This window comes from Sorghum bicolor, chromosome 10, assembly GCF_000003195.3.
Source record: "Sorghum bicolor cultivar BTx623 chromosome 10, Sorghum_bicolor_NCBIv3, whole genome shotgun sequence".
NCBI lineage: Eukaryota > Viridiplantae > Streptophyta > Magnoliopsida > Poales > Poaceae > Sorghum > Sorghum bicolor.
Genome location: NC_012879.2, coordinates 58,462,484 through 58,481,756, shown reverse-complemented (window position 1 = coordinate 58,481,756; position 19,273 = coordinate 58,462,484). Strand labels below are relative to the sequence as shown.

General features: G+C 40.2%; 2 protein-coding genes across 3 annotated transcripts; both read left to right on the top strand.

The window, feature by feature from the left end:
* Positions 789–7,430, top strand: LOC8065120 (adagio-like protein 1). Of its 2 annotated transcripts, XM_021449287.1 has the most exons (3): positions 1,186–1,314; positions 4,101–4,224; positions 5,275–7,430. In XM_021449287.1, exons 2-3 carry the CDS (start codon positions 4,187–4,189, stop codon positions 6,881–6,883), a joined length of 1,647 nt encoding a protein of 548 aa, XP_021304962.1. In that variant the 5' UTR covers positions 1,186–1,314; positions 4,101–4,186; the 3' UTR covers positions 6,884–7,430. The 2 variants fall into 2 exon arrangements, with proteins under 2 accessions (XP_002438923.1, XP_021304962.1); XM_002438878.2 differs by lacking the exon at positions 4,101–4,224 and having other exon boundaries at positions 789–1,314.
* Positions 15,317–19,072, top strand: LOC8063803. Its single transcript, XM_021448485.1, has 2 exons — positions 15,317–16,382; positions 18,700–19,072. Exon 1 carries the CDS (start codon positions 15,687–15,689, stop codon positions 16,356–16,358), a length of 672 nt encoding a protein of 223 aa, XP_021304160.1. The 5' UTR covers positions 15,317–15,686; the 3' UTR covers positions 16,359–16,382; positions 18,700–19,072.

Here is a 19,273-nt window from a genome sequence, read left to right as displayed (position 1 = left end):
CTATAGGCTAACCCAGCTGTACCTCACCTCCCAGATCGTTCCAGTCCTCTTTAGTTATCCCAGCTTAACCAATTTTGGACAGAGTTCACACTGGTACTAGGAGTGTAACTATCAACGGAAAAAGCTTGACAAATACATACAGTACAGAAAAAACATGAATCTTTGGGAGAAAAATCATTTAAGCAACATGGCACCCATAATAAACGCAATAAGCATCGGTGACATCACACTTCACTGTAAAAATTTCACACTTACCATTGGTGAAATCTACATTAGTAGTGTGTGGAAAAAAAATATGAGTAAGTGCTAGGCCTTGTTTAGATGCGACTTTTTGGATTTGATACTGTAGCATTTTCGTTTTTATTTGATAAATATTGTTTAATTATAGAGTAATTTTGCTTAAAAAATTCGTCTCTCGATTTACAAGTAAACTGTGCAATTAGTTTTTGTTTTTATATATTTAATGCTCTATGCATATACCATAAGATTCGATACGACGAGAAATCTTGAAAATTTTTTGGTTTTTGGAACAAGGCCCTAGTGTGTTGAGCTTACAAGCGAATACCTGGGGCAGCGTCAGCAGACAGACGCACGCAGGAGCAAAAACTACGGGCAGCATGAGCAAGCAACCAGACCAGCTTGATCCCATCGCAGCCGTCCACGTACCCCCACGGTCACGATCCAACGGTGCAGATCTTCCAGACCGGACGCTTGGGGTGCACGGGCGAGGCGGTTGACGGGCACTGCACTGTGCCCTTGTCCGGTCCACTCGTTTGCGCCCCCGCCGAGACGAGACAGACAGCGAGGCTTCAAACCCAAGCCCGAACCCACGAGCTCCGTCCATTCCGCTCGCGGCTACCTCCGGCCTCCGACCTCCGCCCAAAACCCAATCCAGAGCCAGGCCAACCAAACCCTAGGCACCCCGCGCCACGCCTCGCGCGCGCGTGGCATCCATGGGCTGACCGCGTCGCGGTGGGGGAGCCCCGGATCCGGAGCTAGGGTTCCGCCGGTCCTCGGCGGCACCGCCATGGAGTGGGACAGCGAGTCCGACGGCGCCGGCAGCGTCGGCGCCGGCGAGGAGGAGCAGGAGCAGGAGGAGGAGGAGGAGGAGCGGCGAAGCGAGGGTGGAGGTGGCGACGCCGGGGGTGCCGGTGGGATGTTCACGTTCGCGATTGAAGGCATGCTGCGCGCGTCCGGGCCGTGCGGGCTCGTCGTCACCGACGCGCTCGAGCCTGACTGCCCCATCATCTACGTCAACCGCGGCTTCGAGGAGGCCACGGGCTACCGCGCTGAGGAGGTCCTCGGCAGGAACTGGTCGGTGCTACCTTATTCCATATGATTTCATTTCAAATCGTCACGTGACTAGTTTCGTTTTTGGTTGCAAGGATTGCTCTGTGCCACTTAGAATCATACAGAACCTACTGTTAGTTCTTTTGTTAGCTGTATATATGTTTGTAAGCATGTGCGGTCATGATTCTGTTTCTTAGAAACGAGCTTAGACTCTCATTTTAGCTGTTAGACTAGTCTCCCCTTTTAACTGGTCACACACCAGTTCCATTTGGTTGGAAGGATTGATCTGTGCCACTTAGAATCGAGCAAAACTTACTGTTACTGTTAGTTCTTTAGTTAGCTTTATGTTGTAAGAATCTTGTCATGATTTTGAGTAAGAGACTTAGACTGGGAGGTGCTTGTTTTAGCTGTTAGAATACGCTTCCTTTCTGTGAAATAGCAAGTGGCATCTTCTTGCTATTGTTAGGCGCAAGGGTTGGTCTCCTCTTGCTATCGTTAGGTGCAAGGAAGCAAAACGTATTATTATTATTTTTGTTTGTTTTGTCGTGGTTTCTGTGTTGGTGATTGAGCACTAGAAATGCAATTACAATAATAGGTGTGTAGCTGGATTGGTCGGTGCTACCTTATCTCATGTGCTTTCCTCTATTTGTTTCACAAAAATTTGGTTTGACTTCAAGGATGGCCTGATGGGTCTGTGCCACTTAGAGCAGAGCTTACTGTTTTTTCTTTTGTTACCTACGTTACAAGCACCCTTTTAGTATTAGAGTGAGCTTAGAGTGAAGGTGCTCAGTTTAGGTGTTGGAGTACTCTTCCTTTCAGAAAAATAGCAAGAGTGGCATCCTTCTGCTACTTTTAGGTGCACGGATTGCTTCCACATAGAATCGAGCTAATATGTAGTATTGCTTATCTGTTTGTTGTCATGGGTTTCTGTTTTCATAATTTTAAATATTATTAGAAGTTATTCGGCTTTGCTATTAGAACACACACATAGAGTGAACTGGCAATAGTGGCATCATTTTGGTACTTTGGGATTCCTCTCTACTCCTTGTGTTCATTAGCTGCTAGAAAAGCCTTTCCTGCTAGCGCTGGTTGTCTATTAGAAGCGAGCTTAGACTGGAAGGTTCTTAATTTAGCTGTTATAATGCTCTTCCTTTCAGCAAAACAATGTCTTTCATTTGCTATTGTTAGGTGGAGTGATATCCATTTCAGCAAAAACATAGTATTGCTTCTTTTTTTTTCCCTGTTTCGTCATTGGTTCCTGTTTTGGTGATTTTGAGTATTAGAAATGCTGTTAGAATGGTAGTTGTTTGGTTTTTCGGTTACATTAGCGGCTAAAAAAGCCTTTCCCACTAGCACGGTTTGTGCATTAGAAGTGAGTAGACTGGAGGGTTATTTATTTAGCTGTTATAATGCTCCCCCTTTCAGTGAAATAGGGAGTGGCATCCATTTGCTATTATTAGGTGCAAGTGGCATCCATTTCAGCAAGAACGTAATAGTACTTTTTTCTTTGTTCTGTCATGACATCATGGTTTCCTGTTTTGGCGATTTTGAGTATTAGAAATGTTGTTAGCATGATAAGTGCTTGATTTTTCTGTTATATTAGCTGCTAGAGAAGCCTTTCCCACTACCGCTGTTTGTGCACTAGGAGCGAGCTTACACTGGAATGCTCTTCCTTTCAGTGAAATAGCAAGTGGCATCAATTTGCTATTATTAAGTGCAAGTGGCATCCATTTCAGCGAAAGCGTACTATTACCTTTATTTCTGTTTCGTCATGGGTTCCTGTTTTGGCAATTTGAGTATTGGAATTGCGGTTAGAATGACAGGTGTTTGGTTTTTCTGTAACAAGACTTGCACTTCCAGTGAAACGGAAAGTAGTAGTAGTGACATCCTTTTGCTACTTTGGGCTTCCCCTCTACCGTTTTTGATCATTTAGCTGGTATAAAAGCTGCACGAACAAATCACAGCTCTCTGGGTAGCTCAGCTGGTATCTATGATGCACGAGTGAATGCTTTAGGCAGAAAAGCAACCAGGCCAACTTAATCGCATCTCAGCCAGTCCATGTACCTTCATGGTCATCACCCAATAATGTAGTGGACCGGATCCTTCCAGTGCATAGGAGACGATTGATGGCCACTGTACCCTTGTCCCATCCACTCGTCAGCGTCCGTCTCACTCCCTGAAATAGCAAGGCATTCTTCCAACCAATCCTGAACCCACCACCTCAGCATTGAAGGCATGCTGTGCGCATCTAGGCTGTGCGGGGTGGTCGTCGTTGATGCGCTCGGGCTCGACTGGCTCATCATCTATGTTAATTGCAGCTTCGAGGTCATGGGCTACCACGCCGAGGATGTGTTCGGCATGTTGCTTGCTGGTACTTTATCCCATATGCTTTCATTTCAATTCGTTACACACTAATTTTATTTGGTTCCAAGGAGTGGTCTCTGCCATGTAGAGTCGATAGTTCTTCGTTAGCTATAGGTTTTAAGCATCTGTTGTTGTGATTTTTAGGAAGTGAGCTAGACGAGGTGCCTAGTTTAGCTGTTGGAATACTCTTCCTTTCAGCAAAATAGAGTGGCATCCTTTTGTTTTTAGGTGCAAGGATTGCTGCTGCTTAGAATCAGGCATCTGATTGTGCATACTGCAGGGTTTGCCTACTTGAAAATTTATTAGAATCATGTTCTGATTCTTTTTACTCTAGGTTAGAATCAAGTCTATTTATTCTAGATTAGAAGTACTTAATCATATTCATATCTCTTCCAGTATGTGAGTTTTATCTTTGATACTTCTCAATTATAATGATTTCATTCTAGGATTGTTTGGCATGATACCATACTACTGATTACAAAGAAAATCGTATGCTTGGCTTTAACTGGCATGATATTGATCTTTTGAGGTCATGTCCTTCAATATTGTTTGGAGAGAGAAATATCTAAGGTAAGCTAGCACTTCAAATGTGAATCAATAGATTGATTTCTAGGGAAAGAAAACAATGGACCTGATTAGTCGAGGGTTTATGTTTAGTCAGTCTTTTACCTGTCCAGATTGCTGGAATAACTTAGTAATTGATGGTTGAACAGTCAATACTTGATAATGGTCAGATCTGATGTAATTTTCATCTGTACTTTGAAAACTATATGGTAACTGCTCTATGGTAGGTACATGTGATTTAGAGGGATTTCCAAGATAATTAGCCTAGACGAGAATAGCACCAACAAGCTGTAACTCGAAACAGGGAACATAGAGTAGTGTAAGGAAATGATTAACTCTGAATCTGTAATTTGCTAAAAGTAGTAGATAAAAGTGAAGATTGGAAAATATTAATACCGTGAATGCACATTGGGTCCTAAACTTGCTTTTGCCTCTTGATGATTTCCCATCAATTCCTTTAAAACCTTGAGTAAGACATGCAGATACATGATTCATGACAGTAACTAGTAATCCAAGTGCGCTTTGGTGTTCTTTATGTTGAATTATAGTTCAAAGATATCTAAGATATTTAAAATTCCGTCCGTATCCAAATAGGTACAATACTTATTCATCTGATATAACACAATTGTATTGTCAAATAGGAATTTAGGGTGAGCCGAACGTGCCAATATGTCTAGTTAGCAATTTTTTTAGAGTTCGAAGATAGTTGGACTGACATATTTGTAGGGACCTGGGCAATTTTCAAGTTCCAGGATTTATATGTTACACCCTATGCAAGTAGATGTTTAGTTGTGTTTGGCTGCCAAACACTATTGTTCATGTTAAAACATGTGAGGATTTAGGTATTGTCATGGGCTGAGACAACCTTAGTTCTATTGGCAGTGCTTATGATGTATGGTACTCGGATTTTTGTGTTGGCAGATCCTGTCTGCATTCATCTCTCCTCTTCGATTGTTTCATTATTTTCCTAAATTATTTTTATGTCACAATAATACAATATAACCTATGCAATTTATTTATTACTCAATTTACTGTGATATTTCTTCTCTCTTTCAGCCGATTCCTGCAGTGCAGAGGACCATTTGCTCGAAGGAGGCACCCCCTAGTTGATGCTGCAGTGGTGTCAGAGATTCGAAGATGCATAGACAATGGCATTGAATTCCGTGGTGATTTACTAAATTTCAGAAAAGATGGAACTCCATTGATGAACAGGTTGCATCTGACCCCTATATATGGAGATGATGAAACCATAACACATTATATGGGCATTCAGTTCTTCACTGATGCGAATGTTGATTTGGGACCATTACCCTGTTCAATGACAAAGGAACCAGTGAGGTCAACGCGGTTTGCTCCAGATAACTCATTTCGACCCATTTCTACGGGGCCAGAGCACAGCAATTTCTGCCGGGAATATTCTAGCCTGTTCCAGTTAACGGATGAAGTGCTTTGTCAAAGTATACTGTCAAGGTTGTCACCAAGAGATATAGCGTCTGTGAGCTCTGTGTGCAGGCGCTTGTATCATTTGACAAGAAATGAAGATCTCTGGAGAATGGTTTGCCAGAATGCTTGGGGTAGTGAGACTACTCGAGCTCTTGAGACAGTGCCTGCTGCCAGAAGGCTGGGCTGGGGTCGGCTGGCAAGAGAATTGACAACCTTGGAAGCTGTTGCCTGGAGGAAATTGACAGTTGGGGGTGCAGTGGAGCCATCTCGATGCAATTTCAGTGCCTGTGCTGTGGGGAACCGTGTTGTTCTCTTTGGCGGGGAAGGTGTTAACATGCAACCGATGAATGACACGTTTGTATTGGATTTAAATGCTAGCAATCCAGAGTGGAGGCATATCAATGTGAGCGCAGCTCCTCCAGGTCGCTGGGGCCATACTCTGTCATGCTTAAATGGCTCTTGGTTGGTTGTTTTTGGTGGATGTGGAAGGCAGGGTCTGCTTAACGATGTATTCATGTTGGATTTGGATGCAAAACAACCAACCTGGCGTGAGATACCTGGAGTTGCACCCCCAGTTCCGCGTTCATGGCACAGCTCCTGCACTTTGGATGGAACAAAGTTGGTAGTTTCCGGTGGCTGTGCTGATTCAGGTGTACTCCTCAGTGACACATATCTTCTTGATGTAACCATGGATAGACCAGTTTGGAGAGAAGTTCCTGCATCCTGGAAACCGCCATCTAGGCTGGGGCACTCAATGTCTGTGTATGGTGGCAGGAAGATCCTGATGTTTGGTGGTCTTGCTAAGAGCGGCCCTCTGCGGCTCCGGTCTAGTGATGTGTACACAATGGACTTGAGTGAAGAAGAGCCTTGCTGGCGATGCCTCACTGGTAGTGGAATGCCTGGGGCTGGAAATCCTGCTGGTGCAGGTCCACCTCCTCGTCTCGATCATGTTGCTGTGAGTCTGCCAGGTGGAAGAATTTTGATATTTGGTGGCTCAGTGGCAGGTCTTCACTCAGCATCACAGCTTTATCTGTTGGATCCAACTGAAGATAAGCCAACCTGGAGAATACTGAATGTCCCTGGGCGCCCTCCTCGATTCGCCTGGGGCCACAGCACCTGTGTTGTTGGAGGGACAAAAGCAATCGTGCTTGGTGGGCAAACTGGAGAAGAGTGGATGCTTACAGAAATACATGAGCTTTCTTTGGCAAGCAACTCAGTTTGAGTTCAAATTAATGCGCTTCTCTCATGCAACCTGAAGCTTGATTGTCTTCACCAGCAGAACTAGAAGAATGGACGATGAGCATACTGAATCTTCTGGCAGCTACTTGGATTTACTTGGGAGATGAAATGGTTTCCACTGGTTTGCTGCTTTATGTAGACACAAAGGGTAGTGATATGTTCATTTTTATTGCCGTTTGTTTGGCCTTTTTTACCAGATAATTACAATTCATAAGCTACTATTGTGGAATGAGTACCAAATTTTATATGTATTCTCAGATGTTTCTTACTTGCAATATGTTAGGAAAACAAAAGACTACCTGTATATAGTTTAATCTTTTGATGTACGGTACATGGAAAACTTGAGGCTGCTGTCTTGTGGCTCAGACGCACAGCTTGATGGCATGATGTATGGTGATCACCCATCAACCGTGTTTTTTGTAGAACTTGTAAATGTAGAAGTTTCAGTCTGGTGGGCTTAGCTCAGTATCGGTTTACTTGTCTTCTACTGTATTTCACATCTTTTGTATTATCATGGACATGATTGAGCACAGCGGTTATGTTTATGCAACAATGATAAACTTCAAGTGTAATTAATTCTTTTGACGAGAAGCCGTAGGATCATACTTGATGGTAACGTAATCGAGAGGAGGTTGCAGTTCCCCGTCAGGCTGCAGGTTGCCAGATAAAACTAGAAAAACTGCGCGAAGCCTAACATGCCCATAGGCCATCTATGGAGCGGGCCAGGTGTTATATATCATGTGTTCATCCACTTGCTACAAATGATGTTTTGGCCAAAGGAGATGGGAGTTCAAATTGTGCCTCACCACTGCAATTGCATATTGTATTTAGCACTGAATTGAATTGTTGATATGTCCCCGTGACAGAAATAGCATATTCATTGTCTTGGAGTAACCTTATTTCTCTGCAGTAGACAAAATATAGCCACTTTAAACAAAACATGGTTAGAGATTATAGGCATGTCCACAAATAAGTCAGCAATAGGTGATGGAAGCAAGCGGAGGAAAAGGTGAAGCAAGCAAGCAATGCACTCAATAATAATATCGCGACAGAAAAGCTATAACTGAAAGCACCGTTAGTTGATTTGTTATGAGAGAAAAACAATGTTACTCAATTAGGCCCCGTTTGGTTACATGGACTAAAGTTTAGTCCCTATCACATCGAATGTTTGGCACATGCATGAAGTATTAAATATAGACTATTTACGAAACTAAAAATATAAATTGAGACTAATTTACAAGACAATTTTTTAAAGTTTAATTAGTCTATAATTAATGATAGATTAATACATGATTGGTACAGTAAAAAATATGCTAATGATGAATTAATTAGGTTTAAATTTGTTTCATGGAATTTGTAATTTATTTTTTTATTAGTACCCCACCTCTTATGGCATCCGATGTGACACCTATTAAACTTTAGTCCCTACATCTAAAGATAGAAATAGGATAGCACTTTATATAAGGTACCTCTTTGATAGAAGTATACTTTACTGATTTATTTAGAAATTAGTATGGTACAAATAGTACCACTATTGAATAGTACTTCACATGTGGTAGCTATATATTTTACGCTTGATCTAATAATAACTATAAAAGTAATGTTTCTATTATATAGTAATAGATATTAAAACCTCGCACTTGGCACTTCGAAGTCCAATTGAAACTCAGGCGTGTTTGTGTGTGAAAGCGTCGAGAAAACTATGGCATATGAGGTTTGATGGTCAGATTAATCGTTGCTGGAGATCTGACGATTGAGATTTTTTTTAGATGACGTGGCCAATGAGAAGGCAGTGCGTATGGTGCGGATTTCGTAAAAAGCACTTTAATTTATTATACTAATTTATTAATTTAGTGTAAGAGATCTGACTTATACTAATTTATTATAAGAAAAAATACTTATGCATTCAATAAAAAGCAGTAGTAAGGGCTGCTCAACGAGGAGACATTGTTTGCACCTAATAAAATTAAAAAACTTTTCAAGATTGGCTGTCACAGCGAATCTTACAGTATATGTATGAAATATTAAATATAGATAAAAAATAACTAATTGTATAGTTTATGAGAGACAAATCTTTTGAGCCTAGTTAATTTATAGGTGAACAATAATTAATAAATATAAAACGAAAGTACTACAGTATCTGAAAACTTTTCACGAGTGAACTAATGCCTTGTTTAGTTTGTGAAATGTTTTAGATTTAGCTACTATAATATTTTTGTTTGTATTTGGTAATTATTGTCCAACCATGGTCTAACTAAGCTTAAAAGATTCGTCTCGCAAATTACAAGTAAATTATAGAATTAGTCATTTATATATATTTATATTTTTTATACTAAATTCAATGTTATGAAGAAAAAGTTTTTACAACTAAACAAGGCCATAGTGTGAGCCGTCAACCATCGTGTGCCATTTCGGCTGCTCAGGGTCGCACCAACCTTAATGGTTAGCTATTGCTAGTTAGATCTGATGCGGTAAGAAAAAAATAGAAGATAGAGTAGTTATTAGTGATAAATAAATAGCTGATCTATTTCATGCACCTAAGACCCTGTTTAGTTCTCCACCTAAAAAATTTTCATTCATCCCATCGAATCTTTAGACACATGTATGGAACATTAAATGTAGATAAAAAAAATAAACTAATTACACAGTTTAGTTGAAAATTACGAAATGAATCTTTTAAGCCTAGTTAGTCTATGATTAGCCTTAAGTGCTACAGTAATCCATGTGCTAATGATAGATTAATTATGTTTAATAAATTTGTCTTGCAGTTTTCAGACGAGTTATGTAATTTATTTTTTTATTAATTTTTAAAAATCTCTCCCGACATCCTTTCGATATATTCGATGTGACACCTAAAAATTTTTCATCTACAGTCTAAAAGAGCCTAAGTATGAGAGGAGCACGTGGATTTAATAATTTAAGAATGTATAAAATAATCTTTTTATGTCTCCCACTTCGTAGTATACGCAGGAGTAGCTGTTTGACAGGACACATCACCAGACCGTCACTGTGTCTCGTCAGTAACTCTCAAATTTTTTTTAACATTTTCTATCCTCGAATTTTGTGACACATATAGAACATTAAATAATTATATAGTTTGTTTATAATTTATAAAAGGAATCTTTTAAATCTATTTAATCTATAGTTGGACTAAAAAAAATTATACAATAGCTAGACTTAAAATTTTTCATGAACCTTAGCTGAGAATTCGTTTGTATGTGGTAATTATTGCTAACTATAGATTAATTAAGATTAAAAGATTCATCTTATAAATTACACGCAAACTACAAAATTAGCTATATTTTTTATGTATATTTAATATTCTATGTATATACTACAAGATTTTACATAACGAGGAATCTTAAAAATTTTTTAGATTTTAGGGTAAACTAAACAAGGTCCTAGTCCTAGAAGTTGTGTTTGCATATCACGAGAAAACTATCCTATTCAAATTATAAGATATTTGTAGGATCATGACTTTCTGTGAAGCTTCTTTTACACTCGAGCAACTCCCTCTCTGTTGGAAAAGATACCGGGGCTGTTTGCTTACTAGTCACAATTTGCCACACTTTACCTTAGGCAAGTTTGACCAAGTTAGTAAGTGTTTGGTTGACAACTAAGTTTAGGCATAACTTTTTTGGGCTCCACATGTCATAGAGTTAAAAAGTGTGGCAAGATTCCTTTAGGCATGGCAAAGTGTGGCAACCAATTTGTTAGCCACACTTTGTGTGGCTTGCCACACTTGCTTAAAGTTAGTTGTGGTAAAGTGTGGCTAGCAACCAAACATCCCCACAATTTATGCATTTTTATTGTTCCAATATTCGAAGTTTGACCGAATATAGTGCTTTTGACACCAAATAAATATATTATAAGAATATATATCTAGTGACCAATCTAATAATGTTTATTTTTACATCACAACTATTTATATTTTTTTATATACAGGATTGATTAAGTTTAATATACTAAAATATGAGACTGTGGTAGATTTTTTTAGCCTGTTTATTTGCTTTATACGTTGTATTTTTTCTAGAGCAAAATACACCACAAGTACTTAAACTGTTGTGGGGGTCTCAAATGGGTACTCCAACTCAAAAACCAACCATCTAGTTACTTAAACTATTGTGAGGGTCTCAAATGGGTACTCCAACTCAAAAACCAACCACCTAGATACTTAAACTATTATAGAGATCTCAAATGGGTACTCCAGCATACATGGATAAAGCTCACATGAGAGGACAGAATTATTTACATAGCAAAATAATATTATTAGAAATAAAAAGTAGTCTGACCATTACCGGCCAAACTATTTTCTATTACTATTACTATCAAATAATTAAGTAAATAATCTCCTCCAACAATATATTATTTTGTATATGCTAATCACGGCGTGATCGTTCACAGCCATACTATTTTTTATTACTATTAATATCAAACTATTAAGCAAATAATTCCCTCACTGGTATGTGGGCGAACAATTTTCCCTGTGCTAATCACTGTCATGTCTAGATCACTGTCAAACTAATTTTTATTACTAAAAAATTATATTATTTTATTAAGCAAATAATTTCCTCCTAGGACGTGTCCGGTGAGTGCACTATAATAGAATTAGTAATAAAAAACAACCTGATGGATGGCCCGATGATTAGCATAGTCAAATTAATCGCTCATAGGATAGGAATAATTATTTACGAATAAAGTGATAATACCGGTAATAAAAAGCCTCAGTAATTAGCATAGGTAAATTAACCACTCACAGGTCAATTACTCTTGTTTATTTCTAAAATTTTTTGCAAAATAGGAATAGTAGCATTTTCGTTTGTATTTGACAAATATTGTTCAATTATAGACTAACTAGACTTAAAAGATTCATTTTGTCAATTCCGACCAAACTGTGCAATTAGTTTTTATTTTTATCTATATTTAATACTCCATGCATACGTCTAAAGATTCGATGTGACGGAGAATCTGAAAAATTTTGCAAAATTTTTTGGAACTAAACAAGGCCTAAGCAAAATGATAGGATCAATAAAAAATGTCTGAGTGATTGACACATGTGAATAACCGCTCACATGCTAGATGTAATTATTTACTGAACAAAATAATAGAATTAGTAATAAAAATAATCTAGATATAATAGTCACTAGTAATAAAAAAATGTCTGACCAGTGACCGGATGTGTCGGTAATTAACACAGGTAAATTAATCCCTCATATGCGAAGATGTAATTATTTACCGAACAAAATGATAGAATCAATAATAAAAACAACCTGATCGGCTCGGACGGGCCAGTGTCTAACCGATGACCGGATGGCTCGGACAGGCCAGTGATAGAATTATTTTGCTATGTAAATAATTCTGTGGTCTCATGTGAGCCTTATCCACATGTTTGCTAGAGTACCCATTTGAGACCTCCATAATAGTTTAAGTACCTAATTAGTTCGTTTTTGAGTTAGAGTACCTATTTGAGACCCTCACAATAGTTTAAGTATCTAGGTAGTTGGTTTTTAAGTTGGAGTATCTATTTAAGACCCTACAATAGTTTAAGTATTTGTGGTGCATTTCGCTCTTTTTTCTAATAGCGAATAATGTTTTTGTCTTGTAATAAATTACAGTATTCTATTCGTCGTGTCACTAGCAAATGCAAAGAACGAGGGCAGGAAGAGTTTTGCCAGCTGCCGTGCTGGAAGAGGTTTGCCTGCTGCCTGATGTGCCTGCTTGCCGTGCTGGAAGAGGTTTCCCTTGGACCAGTCGGGTGTAGCGCCCAGGCGGCGTGCAGTGCAGCTGAGCAGGGCATGTCAGCACCTAGGGACTTGTTTCCTTAAAAAAAACTTTTGCTACTATTTTCGTTTGTATTTGATAAATATTATATAATTATAGATTAACTAAATTTAAAAAAAGTCATCTCATAAATTATAAATAAATTGTGTAATTAATTGTCTTATTTTATCTTATACTCTGTATATGTAACGCAAGATTTGATGTGATAGAAAATATAAAAAAATTGGTAAAATATTTTAGAAACAAGCGAGCAGCGAGAGGGTCATGAAACACGGACGGACCCACAGCTAGCCTCTACACTACTCCTCCTTCCTATAGACTTGACTGGTAATAGACAGCCCACAGCCTCCAAAGTCTACGTTTCGTTTCACACGGACTTGTTTACTTTCACCTTAAAATTTAAATTTTTTTAAAATTTTCTGTCGTATCGAATCTTTAAACGTATATATATATAGAGTATTAAATATAAATAAAAATAAAAACTAATTTCACAATTTGGTCGAAATTTACGAGATGAATCTTTTAAACTTAGTTAGTCTATAATTGTACAATAATTATTACAAACAAACGAAAATGCTATAGTATCACGAAATTTTTAGATTTCTCGTCACATCAAATTTTACACCATATACATAAAACATTAAATATAGATAAAAATAATAACTAATTACACAGTTTATTTATAATTTGCGAGATAAATTTTTTAAATCTAATTAGTCTATAATCAGATAATATTTATCAAATACAAACAAAAATGCTAGGCTCTCTCCTTCCCGCGAGCTATGGGCGGCGCCGATGCAGTAAAATGGAGTAGGAGTAATATTGTTTAGCATTTAAGTCTATATAACCCTAAGATGGATTACTTTATCTATCAAACTAATAAATTGAATATTTTTATTTTCAGAACTTTTCAAAATCGGTTAACTAATTCTCCACATGGTTTGGACGGTGATTTTGCTACAATAAAACGGTTGTCTTTTTCTTTTTTTATTTATTTTAACAAAATCATTAAAAATCATAATAAATTATAAAATAAAAAAATCCAATTTTTGTTGGACTCTATATTAGCATATCTACATAGTGAATATATAATATGATATACTTTAGTATATGTTTTTTACTGTAGTTTTAGATATATGATTTTATATAATCAATTAGAATATATACTTTATCTATAACTAAGTTATAAATGATTCAATGAGTATAAAATTTTTGCTACAGTTCAAGCATACGATCATTGGATATATGCATGAAACATTAAATATAGATAAAAAATAACTAATTATATAGTTTGTTTGTAGTTTGCGAAATAATTTTTTTAAATCTAGTTAGCCTATTATCAAATAATAATTACTAAATATAAAAGAAAGTGTTGCAGTAGCCAAAATCTGAAAAATTTCGCTAACAAGGCCTTAAACAAGACCATGGTCTGACTTAGCGTCTTGTTTAGTTCTTAAAATATTTTTGCAATATTTTTTACATTCTCCGTTTCGAATCTTGTGACACATGCATAGAGCACTAAGAGGATGTTTGTGATTGCTCCACAAATTCTGCTCCACAAACTCCACTGTGAAGCAGCTCCACAAAATATAGATAAAAGAAATAACTAATTACACAGTTTACCGGTAATTTATGTGACCAATCTTTTAAATCTAGTTAATTAAATACTAACGAAAGTAAACAAGGGTAGGAGAACATGACGCGTATTTACGTTGGATCAAACAGAGCAGAGTTCACACCAACTTTTTATCCACCGTCGAGCTCCGGCGCCGCTTCCAGATCACTGCTGCAGCTCCCTTCCCTCGCCACGGCAATGGCAATGTCCTCGAGCAGCTCCTCCGCCGTGGACCTCTGCGAGGCCGCGGACCTCGACGACGCCACTTCAAGGCTGTTCTTCAGCGACATCAGTGCCGCTGGCCCCGGCCTGTCGTCTTGGCCTGCGGCGTCGGAGACCAACTCCACGCTGACTAGCCAAGACTCGCTCGTCGCTCTGTGCCGCAAGCATGGCGTGCCCAACGAGTTCACTCCTGTCTGCGCTCAGCACTTGGGGTGGAGAGCCTGCACGCCGCCGCCGGTGGGCTCGAACAAGATGTGCGTCTACGCCGCCGCGCTCGAGGCCGGCCTCCGCTTCCCTCTCCACGGGTTTTACGTCAGGGTCCTCCGGCACTACTGCCTCGCGCCGTCCCAGCTCACCCCCAACGCGTGGACCTACCTTGCCGCCTTCGTGCTGCTCTGCGAGGACGCCGGCGTGGAGCCGCTGGTGTCCGCGTTCCGGTACTTCTTCACTGTATGCGCTCACAGGCACGATGGCAAGCCATTGGGTTGCCACCATTTCCAGCCGTACCACGACGGCAGCCGCCGCCTCTTTACCGGCGCTCTGCCAAGCTGGAGCGGCTGGAAGTCAAGGTTCTTCTTCCTTGACTGCCCATCGGGGTGGAAGTGCCAGTTGAAGTGGGGCAAGCCGAGGAGGCAGGACGCGCGTCGAGTGCAGCTCACCGACACGGTGATAGAAACGCTGAAGCAGATGGGGTGCATCGATATCAAGGTCTTCTTGGCCAACCGCGAGATGCCCGTCGGCGACCCCCCAGCTGCTTTCTCCCCGCTGCAGTCGGCGTTGAAAGCGGAAGCCGGAGCCACCGGAGCCGGTGCTGTTGCAGAGAACGCATCCACGAGGAAGCGCTGCAGGCTGTCGCCGGCGGCGGTCTTGTCCCACTCCCAATCCCAACCACAACCTCTGCCGACATCACCGCCGGCGGGCTTGGCTCCTTTCATAGCTTCTAGCACTGGAGGCTGCAGGGCGCAGGGAGCACATTCCGCCGGTGGGCTTCGCTCCTATCGGAGCTTCTAGCACTGGAGGCCGCATCGTGCATATTCCGCCGCTGGGCTTGGGCTTGGCTCCTATCAGATTCAGAGCTTCTAGCACTGGAGGCCACAGCGGGCATATTCCGCCGTGGCAGCAACGGAGCTTCGGTGAGTCCACATCAACGCCGTGGGAGTTGCGTGCTATGAGAGCTCGAGCTCAAGATGTTATTAGTATCGGAGGCAGCAGCGAAATCACCCCGCCGGCGCCGCACACGATGTGTGCTAGCGATGCTCTGCAGTTGTGGGAGGCCAGAGTCAAAGCTAGCGAGCAGGCGGCCATGATTGGGAAGCTAAATCAGGAGCTGCACCTGGTGAAAGCCTGGAACACTCAATGGCAAAAGGAGCTGAGGGCTGCCGGAGCCAAGCACGCCGCCGAGACCGCCAAGCTCATCGCCCACCTCCGTGCAGCCAAGGACCGCAACAACCATCTGAATGAGGAGCTCGTTCGGCTCGAGAAAGAGTATGTCGCCGAGCGTGACCAGCTCATGGGTCAGCTGCGCACGGCCAGTGTTCAAGTCGCGCGGCTCCAGGCAGCCAGTGTTGAAGTCGCGCAGCTCAAGGAAGAGCATGCCGTCAAGAGCGCCCAGCTGAAGGAGGAGCTTGCGGCCGCGGTAAAACAGCTGAAGGAGGAACTCGCGGACGACGCAGAACAGCTCAAGCACGAGGGCTACACCATGGGCGCGAGCGATATGAGGGACCTCGCCCTCGCCATGTGCAAGGGCGTCATCAGTCCTGATGAGCTGAAGGTCGAGCTGCTACTTGACCACAGCCATCTGATTCAGGGAGCCTCTCCAGTGGCAGTGGAGGATCAGTGACGTGCTTTCCGTGGATGCATTGCCGTAAGCTACCTCTCTCACAGCTTAAAAAGTTCTTTCTTGCTGCATATTGTTAATCAGTAGCATGTCTTTGTGATTCATGCATCCAGTTGTTTAATTTGGAGCACTCGTGGAACACTCAATGGCAGAACGAGCAAAATGTGATTAACCATTAATCTGATGGAGTAGTCTCTAAAATGTGATTTTGACATGCCACTGCAACCAATCCATTTCTGTCAAATATTAACTAAAAAACATCCTGTTAAGTTGGCCTGATCTGATGTTTCTTTCATGGCTAAAACTTGGCATCATGATCTGATTTTAATTTGAAGCACAGATTAGCAAGTTCAGTTGACATGCTATTGCAACCAATCTACTGCTAACTGAATTCATTATGCTAAGTTTGTTTGATCAGTTTGCTGTACATGTTGTTTTCTCCTTTCGTATTCTATTGAATTTGTGCAGTATATGTCATCCGTTTTTCGTATTCTTGTGAACACTGGAACTCTATGAAAGTGCATCTATTGTGTATTAGCGAGCAGCTTATCTGATCCCTTAATCAGGGACTAAGTCTGTTGTGGTCCATCATTCTAAGTTGCCCTAAGCCTGATGTTTCTTTCATGACTAGAACAAGGCATCATAATCCGATTTTATTTTAAACCACAGAGTAGCAGAATGAGTTGATTGCATATCCTCTGAAGTTTAACTGTGATTTTGGCAAGCTATCTACTGGTCCTAACTTAATGCTCATGCTAGAGACATTGTGCTAAGTTTATCTAATCAGTTCGCATATCTGTTGTTTCTCCCTTTTGTATTGTATTGAATTGTGCAAGATATGTTATCCGTTTTTATTCGTATTACTGTGAATACCGAAACTCTATGGAAGTGCATATTTTGAGTACTAGTCAGTACCCTAAGCGATCCATTGATCCCCATACTGTCTTCTTTCTGTGAGTGACAAGAAGTTAGTTTTCCTTTGCCAGTCATTATCAATATTTATACTGTACTAGTGTATTATTTCAGAAATTCCAGTATCCTGTTAGTAGTGTATTACCTTGCTTGTTAACCCTATAATTGCTAGTGTTCATGTATTAGTCCAGACATTATTGGTCTTCTAGCCTTTAGTATGGTTTAGACCATGAAAACCCTGGAATAGTAGAGATTGTGTGGAGGTACAGTGCTGGCTATAGTTGGTTGCTGAATTCTTCAGAGACCCCAAACAGATGTTGTACTGTGTAGCGACAAAGCTGAATTTGTTTCCACGGTTCTGCAACCATGTCTTTAGGTCACTAGCACTAGGTAGAGTTGGGATGCAAATGTACTGTTCATGTTTGTGTCGTTCAATTGCCCAAACTGTACCCTTAGCGTAAAAAAGTTCTAACTTGCTCCATATTGTTAAACAGTAGTTGCCATGTCTTGCCTTACAAATCTGATTAGTTAATATATATTGTTAAGAAGTAGTTACAGTATCTTGATGACAATATCTTGCCTTTAAATTCTTGTTCTAGTTCAAAGCGATGGTCGCCAAGGAGTATACTGCATATATCAGGAGTCTCTAAAATGTGATTTTGACATGCTATTGCAACCAATCCATTTCTATCAAGTATTAACTAAAACAAATCCAATTAAGTCGGCCTAAGTCTGATGTTTTGTTCATGGCTAAAACTTGGTATCATGATCTGATTTCAATTCGAAGCACACGTTAGCAAGTTCGGTTGATTGTGTATGGTCAGAACTTTAACTGTGATTGCAACCAATGTACTGCTCCTAACTGAATGCTTATACTAGAGACATCGTGCTAAGTTTGTTTGATCAGTTTGTATGTCAGTTGTTTTTCCCTTTTGTATTCTATTGAATTTGTGCAAGATATGTCATCTGTTTTGTTATATTCTTGTGAACACTGGAACTCTATGAAAGTGCATCTTTTGTGTACTAGCCAACAGCTTATTTAACCCATTGAGCAGTGACATGTATTCGTGGATGCATTGCGCAAGCTACCTATCTCTGAGCGTAAAAAGTTCGACCTTGCTCCATCGATAAGCAGTAGCATATTTGTGATTCATGCATCCAGTTGTCTAATTTGGATATTGTGCTGGCATGCAAGCACACGTGGCAGGCTTATATTGTGTAGCTGTGTACTCTGCTCGATTGCATTAGTCTCAAAATTAGTTCAGTGCGATTTGTTTTTGAGTAAAAACATTACTCTGATGGAGTAGCTAGATTCAAATTGGCATCTGTTATGAGACATGTGTTTTAGCTGATAAAGCCTTTCATTCAGTTTGATCACTTTGTTTTCCAAAGTAAAGCTTCTCACTTTGTCTACACCTGGTCTCTTTTTCAGAATTTGGATATCACAGATATGCTGTGGAGGGGCTACTACCGAACGAGAACAGTATGCTTTTGCTTCAACTGGAACCTAGTTTCAGTTAGGTCCAGAGAGAATTGTTTTGGTCCGACTTGATCTCATTGGGCCTAGCCTCCATTCTATCCATGCTAGATGCTTGTCATATCTGAACTCCAAAGTTAATGACTTGTGACAGTGGCCTGTATATTGCTTACTTCTATCTCTGCTAAATGTGGAAGTAGTATTCATATCATGGTTCCTTTGAATGTGTTAAGAAGTTCGGCTAAGCTGTTGTTTCCTTGATATGTTATGCTTTGATGGTTTGGTTTCCTAATTCATAATAAACTTATTTTGAGATATAAATGTTGCACGTATTTTTGCATCCCATAACGACTTCTATTATGTGACTGAGGGATATATAGTTTAATCTTTTGATGTACGGTACATGGAAAAATTGAGGCTGCTGTCTTGTGGCTCAGGCGCACAGCTAGATGACATGATGTATGGTGATCACCGATCAACCATCTATATCTAGAACTTGTCTTCTACTATTTCACATGTTCTGTATTAT

Excerpts from the sequence above, each read along its gene's own strand:
- LOC8065120 (XM_002438878.2), top strand. The coding sequence starts at position 1,028 with ATGGAGTGGGACAGCGAGTCCGACGGCGCCGGCAGCGTCGGCGCCGGC. Across the intron at positions 1,315-5,274 it reads GAGGTCCTCGGCAGGAACTG|CCGATTCCTGCAGTGCAGAG; the intron begins GTCGGTGCTACC and ends TCTCTCTTTCAG.
- LOC8063803 (XM_021448485.1), top strand. The coding sequence starts at position 15,687 with ATGAGAGCTCGAGCTCAAGATGTTATTAGTATCGGAGGCAGCAGCGAA.